Source organism: Bombus affinis, chromosome 16 (assembly GCF_024516045.1).
Source record: "Bombus affinis isolate iyBomAffi1 chromosome 16, iyBomAffi1.2, whole genome shotgun sequence".
Classification (NCBI taxonomy): Eukaryota; Metazoa; Arthropoda; class Insecta; order Hymenoptera; family Apidae; genus Bombus; species Bombus affinis.
The window spans coordinates 331,570-347,673 of record NC_066359.1 but is presented as its reverse complement, the minus strand read 5'-3'; the positions used below and the strand labels follow the sequence as shown (position 1 = coordinate 347,673).

Sequence of the window (16,104 nt, the reverse complement as noted above, 5' to 3'; positions counted from 1 at the left end):
CCTGAGCTACCGATCTTACTCCGTCAATCCTCAATGTTTTTCAATAATGATTCTTTCTTCTGTGTCTACTGTTGCACTCTGTCCGTCCGTTTGGGAACTGCGCGTCTTTCAATATGGCTCTCCGTAAAACAAAGAAAGCCGCTCTGTTGGTGAAACAAAAGAAGTCGTGCTGTCCGTAAACAGAGAGAGTCCGTAAACAGAGAGAGTCCGTTAAACAGAGAGAGTCCCTCTGTCTATCCGCGTCTGAACTCTTAGGGAGTTTACACCTCCCCTCCTTGGGTTGACAATTGCATCGCTAATTGTCCTTTTCAAATGGGACTAATTTATTCGCATGGAAGAAATTCCCTCCAGGTTTACGATTATCGTTATCCACTTCATATATGGAATTTGAGATCCTTCTCAGGATTTTGAAAGGCCCTTTCCGGATTTCCTCCAACTTATTTCTATTTAATTTGTTTCCATTGTGAGTGAAGACCATATCGCCAATTTTAAATTCATGCTTTCTTTCTTTTTTATCGTATTTCTATTTGTTAATTTCGAAGTTTCTCATTGAGTTTTTAAATGCTTCTTCTCTGTCTCTTTCCAAGTCCATCTTATTCTCAATTATTTCTTTAGGAGCGATCTCAATTCTTTTTCCGTATAGTAAGTAATTCGGAGCAAATCCTGTGACACTGTGTCTGATGTTATTGTATTCTTCCACACTTTCTTTTCCGATTTTTGTCCAGTTTTTCTTTCTTTGTCTGAATTGATTTTACATCTGATCCTGTTTACTAATGTTTGATTTACCCTTTCGTTCAATCCATTGGAGGATGGACAGTTTGTCGAGGTGAAAATTAATTTAATGTTCTTCTTTCTTGCGTACTCTTGAACTTCTTTGGATGTCATTACTGGGTATTGGTCTGTGTTACGACCGTTCGCGGAGAGATGCGGTCGCTAGGAAAACGTGTCAGCGAGAGGCGTAACTTCTCGCTACGATTTTGTTAATCGACGCCGCGAAATAGTCGTTCCCCTGTTTCGGTTGAGATAACAGAGGTGGTCCAACTGAATGTAACACTGTATTAACAGGTTAATGTAAAATAGTATATTTAACAATAATGTGGTGAATATAGTACAGAAAATTGACTCAATGCTTTACGAGATTATTCGATGTAATCGGTTTGAATTTGATCGTCAGACCTCTCGATGCGTAACGTTCGATTCGTCAGAAGGAACTGTTCGTCTTTCGATGATTCCTTTGTCTCATTTTGAAGACGACCCCCACTATGCTCGGGTCACGCCACCGTTCGCGCCTATGATCCACGTATGTCCGTTCTTGCGTGGAAAACGTAACGGACAAAATTCGACGTTTCGAGAGCTCGCTGCTTGGCGACAACTATGCGCTCGTCGATACATTGTATATGATCCGGCGGTCAGATAAGACGATCTGCCTGCGACACTGTAGGGCCGCGAGCGACGGTTAGAAAATACAGCCTGTGGTAAGCCTCGTGGCGTAACAGTCTGTAAGGATAATTTTTATGGAATCAATTTCTCCTGTCGAATCTATAAGTTTTGTGATATCTTCTGAGCGTTGTATTTTTAACGTGGACATAAAAACGGCCCTTGAAAAATGATCAATAAGTATGTGCATATATTTCTTTGGTAAGTTGTTATTGGAAAAACCTCCGACCGTATCGAATGACATTTCAAACGGTTTCCTAGCTGATCCTAGTTTCGACATAAATCCGATCGGTCTTCTCGTTCTGCTTTTATTCTTGATGCAGATTTCGCATTGTTTGCAGAATTTGTCGACAATTCGGTCCATATTCTTGAAATAATAAAAGGGTCGGGTTTTCTTCAATATATGGTTCCTTCCAATGTGACCAAAGAAATCATGAACCTTCCTTATGATATGTTCACCAAACTCTTGTGAGACGAATATACGTTGACGCCCTTTAATATTTAAAAAAAAATCTGATTTTTTTTATAAGGTCTTTCGTATTTTTTATATTTTCTCTGTTTTGTTCTTGGTCTTGGATTGTCTTGTTTTTTTATAATATTTGCTACTTTCAAAACATCTTCTTCATTTTCAAAACTTTCTAAGACGGGGTTCCTGGATAGTGAGTCTGCCTCTATGTTGTGTTTTCCTGGAGAGTAGATGATCTTGAAGTCGTACTGCGACAAGTAGTGCATCAGGTCTCCTAAGGTTTCATCGGTTCTTGCCTTGATTCTCATTGATTCCAACGGTTTATGATCTGAAAGGACAGTGAAATATCTACCGATTAACCAATGTTGCCAGTATTGAATCGCCTCTTTAATAGCAAGACATTCAAGGTGGATTGCTTTTCTCTTTGCCTCTGTTGGTTTCAATTTTCTCGAAAAGTACGCGACCGGGTGTAACATCCCGTTGTCTCGAGGTTGCTTTAAAACTGCCCCTAAGCCGTCTCCACTTGCATCTATATAAATGAATACTTCTTTGTTATGGTCGTATATTGAAAGGATCGGGCTTGAACAGAGGTATTCCCTAATCTTTTGAAATGACTTTTCACATTCTTCATTCCAAATAAATTCTGTGTTTTTTCTTAGTAATTTGTGTAGTGGTTCCAAGAGTTTGCACGCGTCTTCTATGAATTTATATTAAAAATTTATTTTTCCGAGTAGTTGTCTCACATTCTTCTTGTTTCTTGGACGTTCAAATTCACGTATCGCTTTGAGGTTATCTTTTCCTTGTCTCACGCCGTCTTTCTCGATAATGTGGCCTAGATATTTTACTGAGTTCTCTACGAATTTACATTTGGTCAGTTTTAATCGGAAGCCTTCTTTTCTTATGACCTTCATCAACTGCTCTATGTGTTTGATATGTTGATCAAACGTTTCGGAAAAGACTAGGATGTCGTCGATGTAGTTAATGCAAAATTCTGCTAATCCGTTCCTTCTAAGAGTATTTGCCAGGATCCGTTGGAAAATAGCAGGAGAGATTTTTAGTCCGAACGGTAAACATTTCCATTGCCAGTGTCCATTTTGTGTTATGAAGGCTGTCTTCTCTCGGTCCTCCTTTTTTATTGGAATTGACCAAAACGATGAATTAATGTCAAACGTTGAGAAGAAATGGCAATTTCCCGCTTTGACTATGATATCTTCAATTCTTGGGAACGGTTGCGATTCCGGAACTACAATTTTGTTTATCTCTCGGAAATCAATACAGAGTCTATCTCTACGATTCGACTCTTTTTTAAAAGCTAGTGTCACCGGTGCTGCGAATGGTGAACTTGATTCCTCTATGAGATCGTGTTCTAGTAACTTCGTAATTTGGAATTCTATTTCTTTCTGATCTGGAATGCCACACCTGTATGGTTTCTTTGATATGTATTTGTTTTCGGTTAGCTTAATGGAAGCCTCTTGTGATTTCCTAGTTCCCACATCGAATTTGTGTTTGGCAAATACGTCTTTATATTTCTCTATAACTTGGCTTACCTCTTTTTTTTTGTAGGTTATTTAAGTGTCCTAGGTTGTCCATCGGATTGTCCATCTTCTTGTATTCGGTAACGTTTATCTTTCTTCTCTGATTATTTCTTCTTTCTTGTTTTCTATTAAATATTATTTCCTCTTTGTCATCTACTTTTTGACTAACTCTCAAATTCTCATCTTGTTTCAACTTGAACTCTCTTATGGCGTCCAGCCTTAAGATGAGATCATATGTGAAGTTATCATTGCGTACTATATAAACATTTATTTCTTTTTCTATTTTATTAATTTTCATTCTAAGTTTCGCCCGGCTACTCGTGAAGTCCTTCCCACTGATAGTCTTAAACATACTCTTGTCTTTTATTATGTCTGCCTTTATTTGGTCAATGATTCTTTGGTTAATGTAGCTTGCATTTGCCCCAGTCTCGTAGACGCCTTCAACCTCTTTCTGGTCATTGATTCTAACTCGGAGCTTTATCAGTGATTCTTACTTCTCCCGGCGTTTTAGTTTTCTTTCATTCTCATCTGGTGTTATTGCCTCTTTATTTTCTGATGTGAATGATTCTAATGAATTTACCTGCTTTTGGTTCCTCTGAGCATTTCCGTTTCTGTTTCTGCATACTTGTATTGGGTGAAATCGGCCTGGGAAATCCAGTGCGTCACAAATCACGCACGGTTGTTTCTTGGGTGGTGGCTCTGACTTTCTGTCCAACCTTGCATTACTCTCTTGTGTTTTTCTTTTTTTCGTCTGATCTTCATATTGCCCCAAAAGTCCGATTAAATTATTTGTTGATTGTACCGCTTCTTTATCGATTTTATCTTGAATGTGTATGGGTAATCCAATAACAATTAGATTTATCCTTGTCTCTTCGGAAGTCTTCCTCCTTACTTCCAATATTAACCGTTCTTTTTTTATGGCATATTCGGTGAACGAACCTGAAATGTATTTAAAGTTATAGGCGTATCGCACTGCAGACCAACCTTTATTGCTAAAAGCTTTTAGAAATGCCGCCTTCCAGTTTTCCCAGTTGTATTCTTCATCTTTCAGCAGATTTGTCTGGTACCATTCTGATGCTGTTTTTCCCAAATATTTCTTCAAATTCTTGATTCTTTTTTCGTCGTTTTGGATTTCGTATTTTTCACACTCCGTTTCATACTCTAATATCCAATCCGTTTTGGATTTCGTATTTTTCACATTCCGTTTCATACTCTAATATCCAATCCGTGGCTTTTTGTGTTCCATCAAATTGTTTTATGGCAAAGTCCGTGCCTTCTCTCTCATGCATGTTTTGTTTCCGGAAGATCTCTAATAATGTTTCTATTTGAAGACTGGGCTTCTCGGTTTCGGTCTTTATTTTACTTGTGGGGATGATCTCCGATTCTTCTAAGTAAATATCTCGAAACACGAAGTTTAAACTTGTATCGATGTATGACGCTGCCGTTGCGTCATCGTGATTGCAATATTTCTGTAACGGCCTACCTTGGTTAAGCTGTTTGCGGCTTTTTCTTCACTATCGATAAACTGAATAACCGCGGATGATGATCTCTTGCTTGATATTCTGGAGGAAAGACACAACATACTTCATCTTCTGGTTTTCTTATGGATTCTATGCATTCTATTTTCTCCCCCCTTGCGTTCTTATTCATGACGATACGTAGCTTCACTTCTAACGGCATGGCGTAGTGAAAATCGATTTGTAAGATCGTAAATCTTGGGATAATTCAGGAATCGATTCTGTAGTCTGAAAATCGAGCTTTTATTATGAAGTAATTAGATAAAATACAAAAATAAACAACAATTAATATGCGTCTATAACAACAAATAATTATATAAACGGGAAATAACAAGTCTTTGGTACAATGTTTACCTTTTTTTTTTTGCGTGAGGAGGGGAAAATGCTGTTACGCATGCCCAGTGACCCGCATCACTGGATTATGTGGGACTCGGGCGGATGTTGTTGCCATACCCACTAAAAACCCCTCCTTCTTCTTCCTCTGCTTTGAGGACAGAGAACCCCGGTAAAACCTGTCGGCAGTCATCAGGGTTGTCCTTTCATGCCCCGTTGTATCTTCTTCTTTGGGCAGTTATTGCTCTCGTCATCTTCACAGCCAGTTCAAAATACTAGGCTGATCTCCTTCTGTGGTTCTTTGTTGTCTTGTATCTCTGCCTTCACTGCTCCGCGTAGTTGTTGTTGATCTCGTTCTCCTCCTTGCCTCCTCCAAGGCCTTCTCTGTCACCCTCCTGTGAGACATGACGGTCTTGCAGAATTGCCTGAATTTATCCCAGCTCTCGTTCTTGGCGGTCACCGTGGCGATCAGATTGTCCACGTCTATCTTCTCGCCAAGAGCGTTCTCCAGCTCGATCCTTCTGTCCGTCCACTTCGGACACGCGAAGAGGGCGTACTCTGCATCGTCGTCAGGGTCTCCACAGTCGAGACAGTTGCTGTCGCTGTTCTTGCCAATCCTCTTCCTATAGACACCGAAAATCCCATGCCCGGTTAATAGCTGCATGGTATGATGATCGATGTCCATCTTCTTTTTGGTAAATAGCAGCGCATTCAGTATTAATTTCCTTGTGACATTCTCCTTTTTGTAGTTATTCCACTCCTTCTGCCACTCCTCTTGGGCCTTCTTGCGAATCGCCTCCAGTTCCTCCTTCAGCTCGCTGCCGTCATCCGCGCCGATCCTGGTCTTATGGATCTTGTTCCTCTCGTAAGTCTCTCCGAGCATCTTTATCTTTATGTAGATCGGGAGATTCCCGGTCAACACGCAAAGTGCCGCGTGGGAGACGGTACGGTATGCCGTCGTTGTTATGCACAGGGCCGTTCGTTGTGCCCGTTTCAGCTTCTTCCTGTTCTTATCGGTATTCGCTGCTCTAGCCCACACCGGTGCTCCGTAAGTTACGATGGATTCCCACACATTGTAGTAGAGCCTACGAGCCAAGCTGGGCGGCCCGTTCATGTTAGGTAGTATTCCCCTAAGGGCTCCTATTAACTTGTCGGCTCTATTACACACCGTCTCGATATGCGCACTGCACCTATGACTGGTGTCGATGATGACTCCGAGATACTTGATGCGGTCGACCGTTTCGATGTTCGAAGAGCCCAACTTGAGTTTCACCACTCTTGGCACTTGCAACCTTTTTTTTTTTTTTTTATCGTGGAGAAATCCTCATGGACATCCAGCTGCACGCAGCTGGGTAGTGTCGGACTCTTACCGACTAAAACTCTACGGTGGTCTTCCAGACGGCTGTTTGAGGAGGGCTCGGGGTCTCTTGCGAATACTACCAAGCGCTCCTCGTCGTCTATCTCCCTGCTGGGCGGGAGACCTCCTTATTAGACAGAAGATCGGGGCCGCCAGTGGGGGACCACGCCCCCTAGCGCCCTTATCCTTGGGTCTTGTTACTTCCTCGATGACTCCTTGGGCGCGCTTACGGCGGGGGTGCCGCCGCTCCGTGACGCGCGGAGACTCCTTGATGTCGCGCTCTGCTGGGATGCTGAGCTTTCTCCCTCTCTCTCTCCGCTCGCTCCTTCACGAGCATGACTTGCTCGCAAAAGGTGCGGACGGCTATGTACGCCTGGGGTCCCTTGAGTATGGCTTCGATGAGCGTGTCGGGGGCCAATCTCTCGCCGATCTCGAGCCGTAGGACGCGTCGCGGTACCTCCCACGCCGGACAAACCTCCAGCGTGTGTTGCGCCGTGTCCTCCTCCTCCCCGCAGTGGTGACAGATGGACGTCACCTCTCGCCGGATCTTGAGCAGGTACTCACCGAACACCCCGTGGCCGGTGAGCACCTGAGTCGTTCTGAATGTCAGCGGGACCCCGCCTTTATCTCTCCACTTGTCCCAGTTGGGTAGGACGGCGCGGACTGCTCGATGAGGGCGTACCGCATCCTCTTCCAAAAGCTGCGAGCGCCACCGCTCCCATGCTTCTAGCCTTGCTTCCTCCCGAACGTCCGTGGTTGGTGCCATCGGCGTAGCACGTCGGTCCAAGGTCGAGGCTCTCCGTTGTTCGTACACCCGACGAAGGGCGAGAGCCTGTAGCTCGAATGGAGGGGACGCGGCCAGCACGGTCGCTGTCGCGTAGGACACCGTCCTGTATCCCCTGGCTGCCCGGATGGCGATCGTCCTGTGAAGTCTTCTCACCAGAGTCAGATTGCGCCGACTCGCCGCCAGATCTTCGGCCCAGACAGGTGCTCCGTAAAGGACTCGTGACCGGATCACTCCCTCGTAGAGCCTGCGGACTCCCAATCCTGCCCCGCCGATGTTAGGTAATAGGCCGCATAGGGCGTTAGCTGCGGCCGTTACCCTCGGGGCTAAGTGCTTGAAGTGTGGCTCGAATGTCCATCGACTGTCGACGATCAGGCCTAAGTACTTCATCCGGTGTCCCACAGGGACCTTTTCTCCGTCGATGACGATCGTCGACAGCTCCACAGGCGGAGTTCCTCTTCGTCGTTGGTCGTAGAACCACAAAGCCTCCGATTTCGCCGGCGACACGCTCAAACCGAGCCTTCGAATGGCGTGTACCGCGCATGCCACGGCAGTTTCGGTCATGCATGCGGCGTCGTTCCACCATCGACCGCTGGCCAGCACCAGCGTGTCGTCCGCATAGCATATCGCGCTAGCCCCCTGCGGCATGGGACTTCGGAGGACCGAATCGTAGGCAGTGATCCATAGAATCGGTCCGAGTACCGAGCCTTGCGGCACACCGCGCTCTACCGGTCTTCGCTCCTTCACGCCGTTTCTGCCTGTGTAGGTGATCCACCTATCGTTCAGATAGGCCTGGATCACCCTGACGAGGTATGGCGGGGACTCGAAGTGTCGCAGCGCCTCCACGATCCTGCTCCATGGTATGCTATTAAAAGCGTTGGTTATGTCCAAGGAGACGGCCACTGCTACCCCCTCTCGAACGACCATATCCTCCGCCATGGATCTTAGCCTCTTCACCGCGTCCACGGTCGAGCGGCCTCGGCGAAATCCAAATTGGCTATCGTGCCATCTGGGAATCCGTCTCTCCATGTGTGCTTCCAGACGGGCGGCTATGACCCTTTCAAAGAGTTTGCCCACCTCGTCGAGAAGACACACCGGTCTGTATGCCGATGGCGCGTCCGGCGGTCGGCCCTCCTTCCGTAGCAACACGAGTTTCGCCGTACGCCACGCCCGAGGATAGGCGCCCTCCTTCAGACATCTGGAGAACAGATGCCGCAGACGGGGAGCCAAGATGTCGATCGACTCCGTCCAGACTCGGCCCGGGATCCCATCCGGAACCGGCGCCACGTCGCGGGATGCCATCTTCTTCGCGGCTTCGAGCAACTCTTCCTCCGTCACTCGAAGTTCCTCGTTCCAATCCGTCAGCGCCGTCCCGTCGATGATGGTGGGGGCTGGCGCGGACGTATCGTTGTTATCCCGCCGTGGGAACAAAGTCCCGATCACGTTGTCCAGTAACGCCGGATCCATGTTTTCGGTCAGCGGGGGGGGGGGGGCCGAAGGTCGTAGTTTCTTCGTAACGATGCGATAGGGCCTCCCCCACGGATCTGAATCGACCAATTCGATCAGTCGATCCCAACACCGAGCCTTGGCTAGTTTGATCTCTCGCTGGAGAGCACGTCTCGTCTCTCTGTAGTCCTCGTAGCAGCGAGAGATCTCCTCTTCGTCGCGTGTCCGTCTGCGGCGACGCGCCCTTAGGAATCTTCTCCGGGCCTGGACGCAAGCCGCCCGCATATCGGCTATTTCCGGTGTCCACCAATACACGGAACGGTCGCTTCCGTCTCCCGGGACGAAGCGCGGCATGGAGGCGTCGCATGCCGCTCTCATGTATCCGTGGAGTTCGTCCGCCTCCTCGTCGATGCCGCCCAGTGCGTTGGTGGTGGTGGTGGGGGGGGGGGGGGTTGTCCCCCCGCGTGTCCCAGTTCCAGGCAGAGACAGTGACCGCCGCCCGCAGCATGTCCTTGTCCCTCTCCTTCAAACGCCACCTAGGTGTGGATGGTGGTGGTCGTCGGGACCGGTTCTCCTCTTGCTGTCGTCGGACACCGCGGTCGCGCGTGGCGGCCTCCGTCTTCATTTCCATCATTATATAGAGGTGGTCCGACAAGGTCTCCATTCTGTCGGCCACTCCCCATCCATGGATCTTCCGGTAGAGCTCGGCGGTAGCCCAGGTAATGTCGACGATGGACGAACCCCTCCACGCGACGCAGGTACTAGTCGCGCCTCTGTTCACCAGAACTAGTCCGAGAGTCGCGGCCCAGTCCGTCAGCATTCTACCTCGGGAATCCGTCTTGGTGTCCCCCCATTGCGACGAGCGCGCGTTGAAGTCACCAAGGACGAGCACCTGACGGGGCAGACATCTACGAACGCAGTCGCCGATTTCGTTGAGGAAATCCCCGAACGCGGCCACTCCGCTGTTGGGCGAGATGTAGATGCCCACTATCGCGATCCTGTTCCACTCGACGGCGACGAAGCCGTTACCGCTATCCAACAGGGCGCCGGGCGGACTCAACGCCGACGACCATGTTATAGCCGTCGATCCGTTCGAATCCCTGATCCAGTTGGGGGCGTCGGGGACGCGGTATGGTTCGGCCACCACAGCGAGTGCGACCCGATTCTCCCGGATGGTCTGGAGAAGCAGGTCTTGCGCCCGTCTGGCTCTTCCTACATTGCATTGGAGCAGGCGATTGTATTACTCCGCCAACTCCATGGCCTCCTCCCGGCCACTCGTCACTGCTGAAGGTGATGCTGCCCTGTTGACGTTTCCGCCTTGGTTCTCGTTGCCGCTGGCGATGGTAGCAGCAGCGGCGCCGGCAGACTGTTGAGTAGGCCGTTTCCTCTTTCTCTTGGCTTTCGGGGGGTTGCATGCCACCCCGCCCATCCTGTGTCCCGATGGAGCTCCCAGTCGCTCGCATCGGGGACATTTCGGCGCGGAGGCGGGACATCCTCTGGCGCGGTGCCCGCTTCCTCCGCACCTATAGCAGAGATGGCTTCTATCCTCGGTGGACGTACAAGTCGCCCGTACGTGCCCCAACTCCAGGCACTTGAAACATTGCAAGGGCCTCTTCGGTATAGCAGAGACCCTCTCGATGGACCACCCCAAGACCACCTTGCCCGCCTGGGCTAGCTTGCGGGCACCGGCCGCCGGGCACTTGATCCATGCCGATCCGAGTCCTCCCCTGGAGACACCGATCTCACCAATCTGGACATCCTCGCTGCCGCATCCCGCGGCCAAGGCCAGTGCTTGACGCAGCTGCTTCTTGTCCATCGAGATGTCCACGTTGGTGATTCTCAACTCCGCCTTAATCATGGGGGTTCCGACCTTTACCTTGGTTGGGTCCAGAACACCCGCCAGGCGCGTCGCCAAGATCGACGCCTTTTCCCTGTCCTTGGCCCCCGGGACTCTAATGACGATGGCGCCCGTCACCGCCTTCTTCATGGTGACGGCTTGCACGCCTATCTCACCGAGGGGGATGGCTCTCCTGGCCGTCGTAACGACGTCGGCGTACGACATGTTGGCTCCCTCGTTAAGCGTCAGAGTTACCGCGGATGTACGCGGTGCGCGAGGGAGCGTGACTGTCGGCGACGTCTTTTCTTTCCTCTTCGGCGTTTTAACGGAGCCACCGCTGCGCGATTTCGGCGCGCCTTCCATCCTATCCGCCCGCAGTTTTTGGACTGCCACAGATGGTCGGGTCTTCTCATCTCTTCTCGTGGCGTCCATCTTCCTTTCGGCGGTGTTCGTCTCTTTCCGCCCCTTCTTACTTTTTCTCCCTACCACCACGCTCCACCCGCCGTCCTTCTGAGTCCTCGGGGGCGGCGGGGGCTTTGCGTGGGCGGGGGGACGAGTAGCAGAGAGTTCCGCGTTCCGTCGGGTTTCGGGAGTGCTTTGTTGCTGTTGCCGTTGTTGTTGCAACAGACTCCCGAATTGTCTCTCCGTCATCTTCATTATGGAGGGACCCAACTCTTCCAGCTTTCTCTCGAGGACGTCGAGTCGCGCTCCTTGAGTAGCAGCCTCGTCTCGGGGCGGTCCGCGTCGGCACCGCTGCATCGCGTGTATTCGAACGCGGGCATAGACCTTCTTGCCAGCTCTCTCCTGAGGGCGGCATTCTCCTCCTCTAGCGCGGACAGTCTCGCCTCCACCAGCCTCATCGCCGCGCTGTTGCCGCTGCTGCCCGCTTGTTCTCTCCTTCGCGAGGCCTCGTTCTTCCATGCGGCCGTGATATAGCTCGCCGCTTCCTTCAGCGCTTTGATGTACGTGCCCGTGAGGTTGGACGATGTGGTCGCCACCCTCATGATTTCGGACACGTGTCTCGTTAATTCCGCGCTGACGTCCGCGGCCGAGCTTGTCCTCACTCGAATCTCCAGATCTTTGGAGACTTCCAGGGTAGCTGATGTCGCCAGCTTCCTCTTCTTCCCCCTGGATGCGGTCGATGCCAGCGATGAGCGGGACGCGAACGAGGCTACCGATTCTTCGTCGTCCGACCTCGTTCGCGCGCGCGATCCTCCTGCCGTAGATGTTGTGGCTTCGTCTACCGGGGCCGGCGCGAGAAAGACACTGCTCGACCGGCTCCTGCTTCTCGTCCTCGGAGTTCTCGGAGGTTCGATATCTTCCTCCGAGTATACGCTCCTAGCCTCGCCAGGCGTGATAACACGTTCGGGGGCCTGGCGGTCCACCCCCGAGCGGCCGTGGTCGTGTGATGACGACGTAGTGGGGCCCACTTGACTACCCCCGACTACGCCGGTACTGGGGACTCCCTCCCCTGCACTGCACGTGTCGACTCTTTTTCTCTTGTCGACTCTTCCATAGTTTAATTTTTTTGTTTTCGCCGGGTCGTCATCGGGAATCCGTCCTGGTGCTACTCACTCTTTCGCACCCTGCCCCGGAAAGGTCCCGGGGACATTCCCTTGTTACTGCTGCTTCGCTGCCGCTGTCCGACATTTCTGCCAGTGTGTCTAGCTCCGATGTGCTGGCTGCTGTCTCGTCCCTCGTTGCCTTCGTTTGGCTCCTGGCCAGGCTTCTCGTTGGCCTGCACGCTCTCTCCTCCTGTGGTGACTTTCTCATATATCTAATGATCTTGTCGCCTTTCAAGAATTCTTCCTTGACGATTCGGGTCGCCTTTTCGCTGGGTGGTGTTTTTTTTTGTTTTTTCTTTGCTTGCCTGCATCGGCATCTCGACTTCTTCGATGATCTCCGCGATATCTTCGTCAAATTCCAGGTATCTCCTTGTGATTTTCTTGCACCTATTCTCCTCCTTGACAACTGTGGATGTTTCTTGGTCCCCGGTCGTGTTTACCGAACGAGGGGAGGCCCTGGGATCGACCTTCCCCTCGTCGTTCGTTCAGTCGCTAGGTGACCATCGGGTAGGGAGCATGAGGCGGGCATGGGTTCTCGGGGCGTAGGACCACGCCCCGGGAAACCCCGATGGATCTGATGTTCCTCTATAGTCGGGTGGCGGCTGGTCGGTGCCTCTGGTACCCGTCAGTTCGCTGATCCGGTGCGGGGAACTTCGGAGAAGTTGGTGGACCCATGCCTGTCAAGACCACTCACCTCACCTTCTCGTGGGGCTCCCTGTCACCCTGCACCGGACCTTTCCGGGGCAGGGTGCGAAAGAGTGAGTGGCACCAGGACGGATTCCCGATGACGACCCGGCGAAAACAAAAAAATTAAACTATGGAAGAGTCGACAAGAGAAAAAAACACGTGCTGTGCAGGGGAGGGAGTCCCCAGTACCGGCGTAGTCGGGGGTAGTCAAGTGGGCCCCACTACGTCGTCATCACACGACCACGGCCGCTCGGGGGTGGACCGCCAGGCCCCCGAAAGTGTTATCACACCTGGCGAGGCTAGGAGCGTATACTCGGAGGAAGATATCGAACCTCCGAGAACTCCGAGGACGAGAAGCAGGAGCCGGTCGAGCAGTGTCTTTCTCGCGCCGGCCCCGGTAGACGAAGCCACAACATCTACGGCAGGAGGATCGCGCGCGCGAACGAGGTCGGACGACGAAGAATCGGTAGCCTCGTTCGCGTCCCGCTCATCGCTGGCATCGACCGCATCCAGGGGGAAGAAGAGGAAGCTGGCGACATCAGCTACCCTGGAAGTCTCCAAAGATCTGGAGATTCGAGTGAGGACAAGCTCGGCCGCGGACGTCAGCGCGGAATTAACGAGACACGTGTCCGAAACCATGAGGGTGGCGACCACATCGTCCAACCTCACGGGCACGTACATCAAAGCGCTGAAGGAAGCGGCGAGCTATATCACGGCCGCATGGAAGAACGAGGCCCCGCGAAGGAGAGAACAAGCGGGCAGCAGCGGCAACAGCGCGGCGATGAGGCTGGTGGAGGCGAGACTGTCCGCGCTAGAGGAGGAGAATGCCGCCCTCAGGAGAGAGCTGGCAAGAAGGTCTATGCCCGCGTTCGAATACACGCGATGCAGCGGTGCCGACGCGGACCGCCCCGAGACGAGGCTGCTACTCAAGGAGCGCGACTCGACGTCCTCGAGAGAAAGCTGGAAGAGTTGGGTCCCTCCATAATGAAGATGATGGAGAGACAATTCGGGAGTCTGTTGCAACAACAACGGCAACAGCAACAAAGCACTCCCGAAACCCGACGGAACGCGGAACTCTCTGCTACTCGTCCCCCCGCCCACGCAAACCCCCCGCCGCCCCCGAGGACTCAGAAGGACGGCGGGTGGAGCGTGGTGGTAGGGAGAAAAAGTAAGAAGGGGCGGAAAGAGACGAACACCGCCGAAAGGAAGATGGACGCCACGAGAAGAGATGAGAAGACCCGACCATCTGTGGCAGTCCAAAAACTGCGGGCGGATAGGATGGAAGGCGCGCCGAAATCGCGCAGCGGTGGCTCCGTTAAAACGCCGAAGAGGAAAGAAAAGACGTCGCCGACAGTCACGCTCCCTCGCGCACCGCGTACATCCGCGGTAACTCTGACGCTTAACGAGGGAGCCAACATGTCGTACGCCGACGTCGTTACGACGGCCAGGAGAGCCATCCCCCTCGGTGAGATAGGCGTGCAAGCCGTCACCATGAAGAAGGCGGTGACGGGCGCCATCGTCATTAGAGTCCCGGGGGCCAAGGACAGGGAAAAGGCGTCGATCTTGGCGACGCGCCTGGCGGGTGTTCTGGACCCAACCAAGGTAAAGGTCGGAACCCCCATGATTAAGGCGGAGTTGAGAATCACCAACGTGGACATCTCGATGGACAAGAAGCAGCTGCGTCAAGCACTGGCCTTGGCCGCGGGATGCGGCAGCGAGGATGTCCAGATTGGTGAGATCGGTGTCTCCAGGGGAGGACTCGGATCGGCATGGATCAAGTGCCCGGCGGCCGGTGCCCGCAAGCTAGCCCAGGCGGGCAAGGTGGTCTTGGGGTGGTCCATCGAGAGGGTCTCTGCTATACCGAAGAGGCCCTTGCAATGTTTCAAGTGCCTGGAGTTGGGGCACGTACGGGCGACTTGTACGTCCACCGAGGATAGAAGCCATCTCTGCTATAGGTGCGGAGGAAGCGGGCACCGCGCCAGAGGATGTCCCGCCTCCGCGCCGAAATGTCCCCGATGCGAGCGGCTGGGAGCTCCATCGGGACACAGGATGGGCGGGGTGGCATGCAACCCCCCGAAAGCCAAGAGAAAGAGGAAACGGCCTACTCAACAGTCTGCCGGCGCCGCTGCTGCTACCATCGCCAGCGGCAACGAGAACCAAGGCGGAAACGTCAACAGGGCAGCATCACCTTCAGCAGTGACGAGTGGCCGGGAGGAGGCCATGGAGTTGGCGGAGTAATACAATCGCCTGCTCCAATGCAATGTAGGAAGAGCCAGACGGGCGCAAGACCTGCTTCTCCAGACCATCCGGGAGAATCGGGTCGCACTCGCTGTGGTGGCCGAACCATACCGCGTCCCCGACGCCCCCAACTGGATCAGGGATTCGAACGGATCGACGGCTATAACATGGTCGTCGGCGTTGAGTCCGCCCGGCGCCCTGTTGGATAGCGGTAACGGCTTCGTCGCCGTCGAGTGGAACAGGATCGCGATAGTGGGCATCTACATCTCGCCCAACAGCGGAGTGGCCGCGTTCGGGGATTTCCTCAACGAAATCGGCGACTGCGTTCGTAGATGTCTGCCCCGTCAGGTGCTCGTCCTTGGTGACTTCAACGCGCGCTCGTCGCAATGGGGGGACACCAAGACGGATTCCCGAGGTAGAATGCTGACGGACTGGGCCGCGACTCTCGGACTAGTTCTGGTGAACAGAGGCGCGACTAGTACCTGCGTCGCGTGGAGGGGTTCGTCCATCGTCGACATTACCTGGGCTACCGCCGAGCTCTACCGGAAGATCCATGGATAGGGAGTGGCCGACAGAATGGAGACCTTGTCGGACCACCTCTATATAATGATGGAAATGAAGACGGAGGCCGCCACGCGCGACCGCGGTGTCCGACGACAGCAAGAGGAGAACCGGTCCCGACGACCACCACCATCCACACCTAGGTGGCGTTTGAAGGAGAGGGACAAGGACATGCTGCGGGCGGCGGTCACTGTCTCTGCCTGGAACTGGGACACGCGGGGGGACAACCCCCCCCCCCCCCCCACCACCACCACCAACGCACTGGGCGGCATCGACGAGGAGGCGGACGAACTCCACGGATACATGAGAGCGGCATGCGACGCCTCCATGCCGCGCTTCGT

At 52.5% G+C, this 16,104-nt stretch overlaps 1 protein-coding gene across 1 annotated transcript; it reads left to right on the top strand.

Moving 5' to 3' along the window:
• The first annotated feature begins 13,948 nt into the window (after window positions 1-13,948).
• LOC126925908 (uncharacterized) lies at window positions 13,949-15,763 on the top strand. The gene is made up of 2 exons (XM_050741913.1): window positions 13,949-15,167; window positions 15,231-15,763. Exons 1-2 carry the CDS (start codon window positions 13,949-13,951, stop codon window positions 15,761-15,763), a joined length of 1,752 nt encoding a protein of 583 aa, XP_050597870.1.
• Window positions 15,764-16,104: the final 341 nt, after the last annotated feature.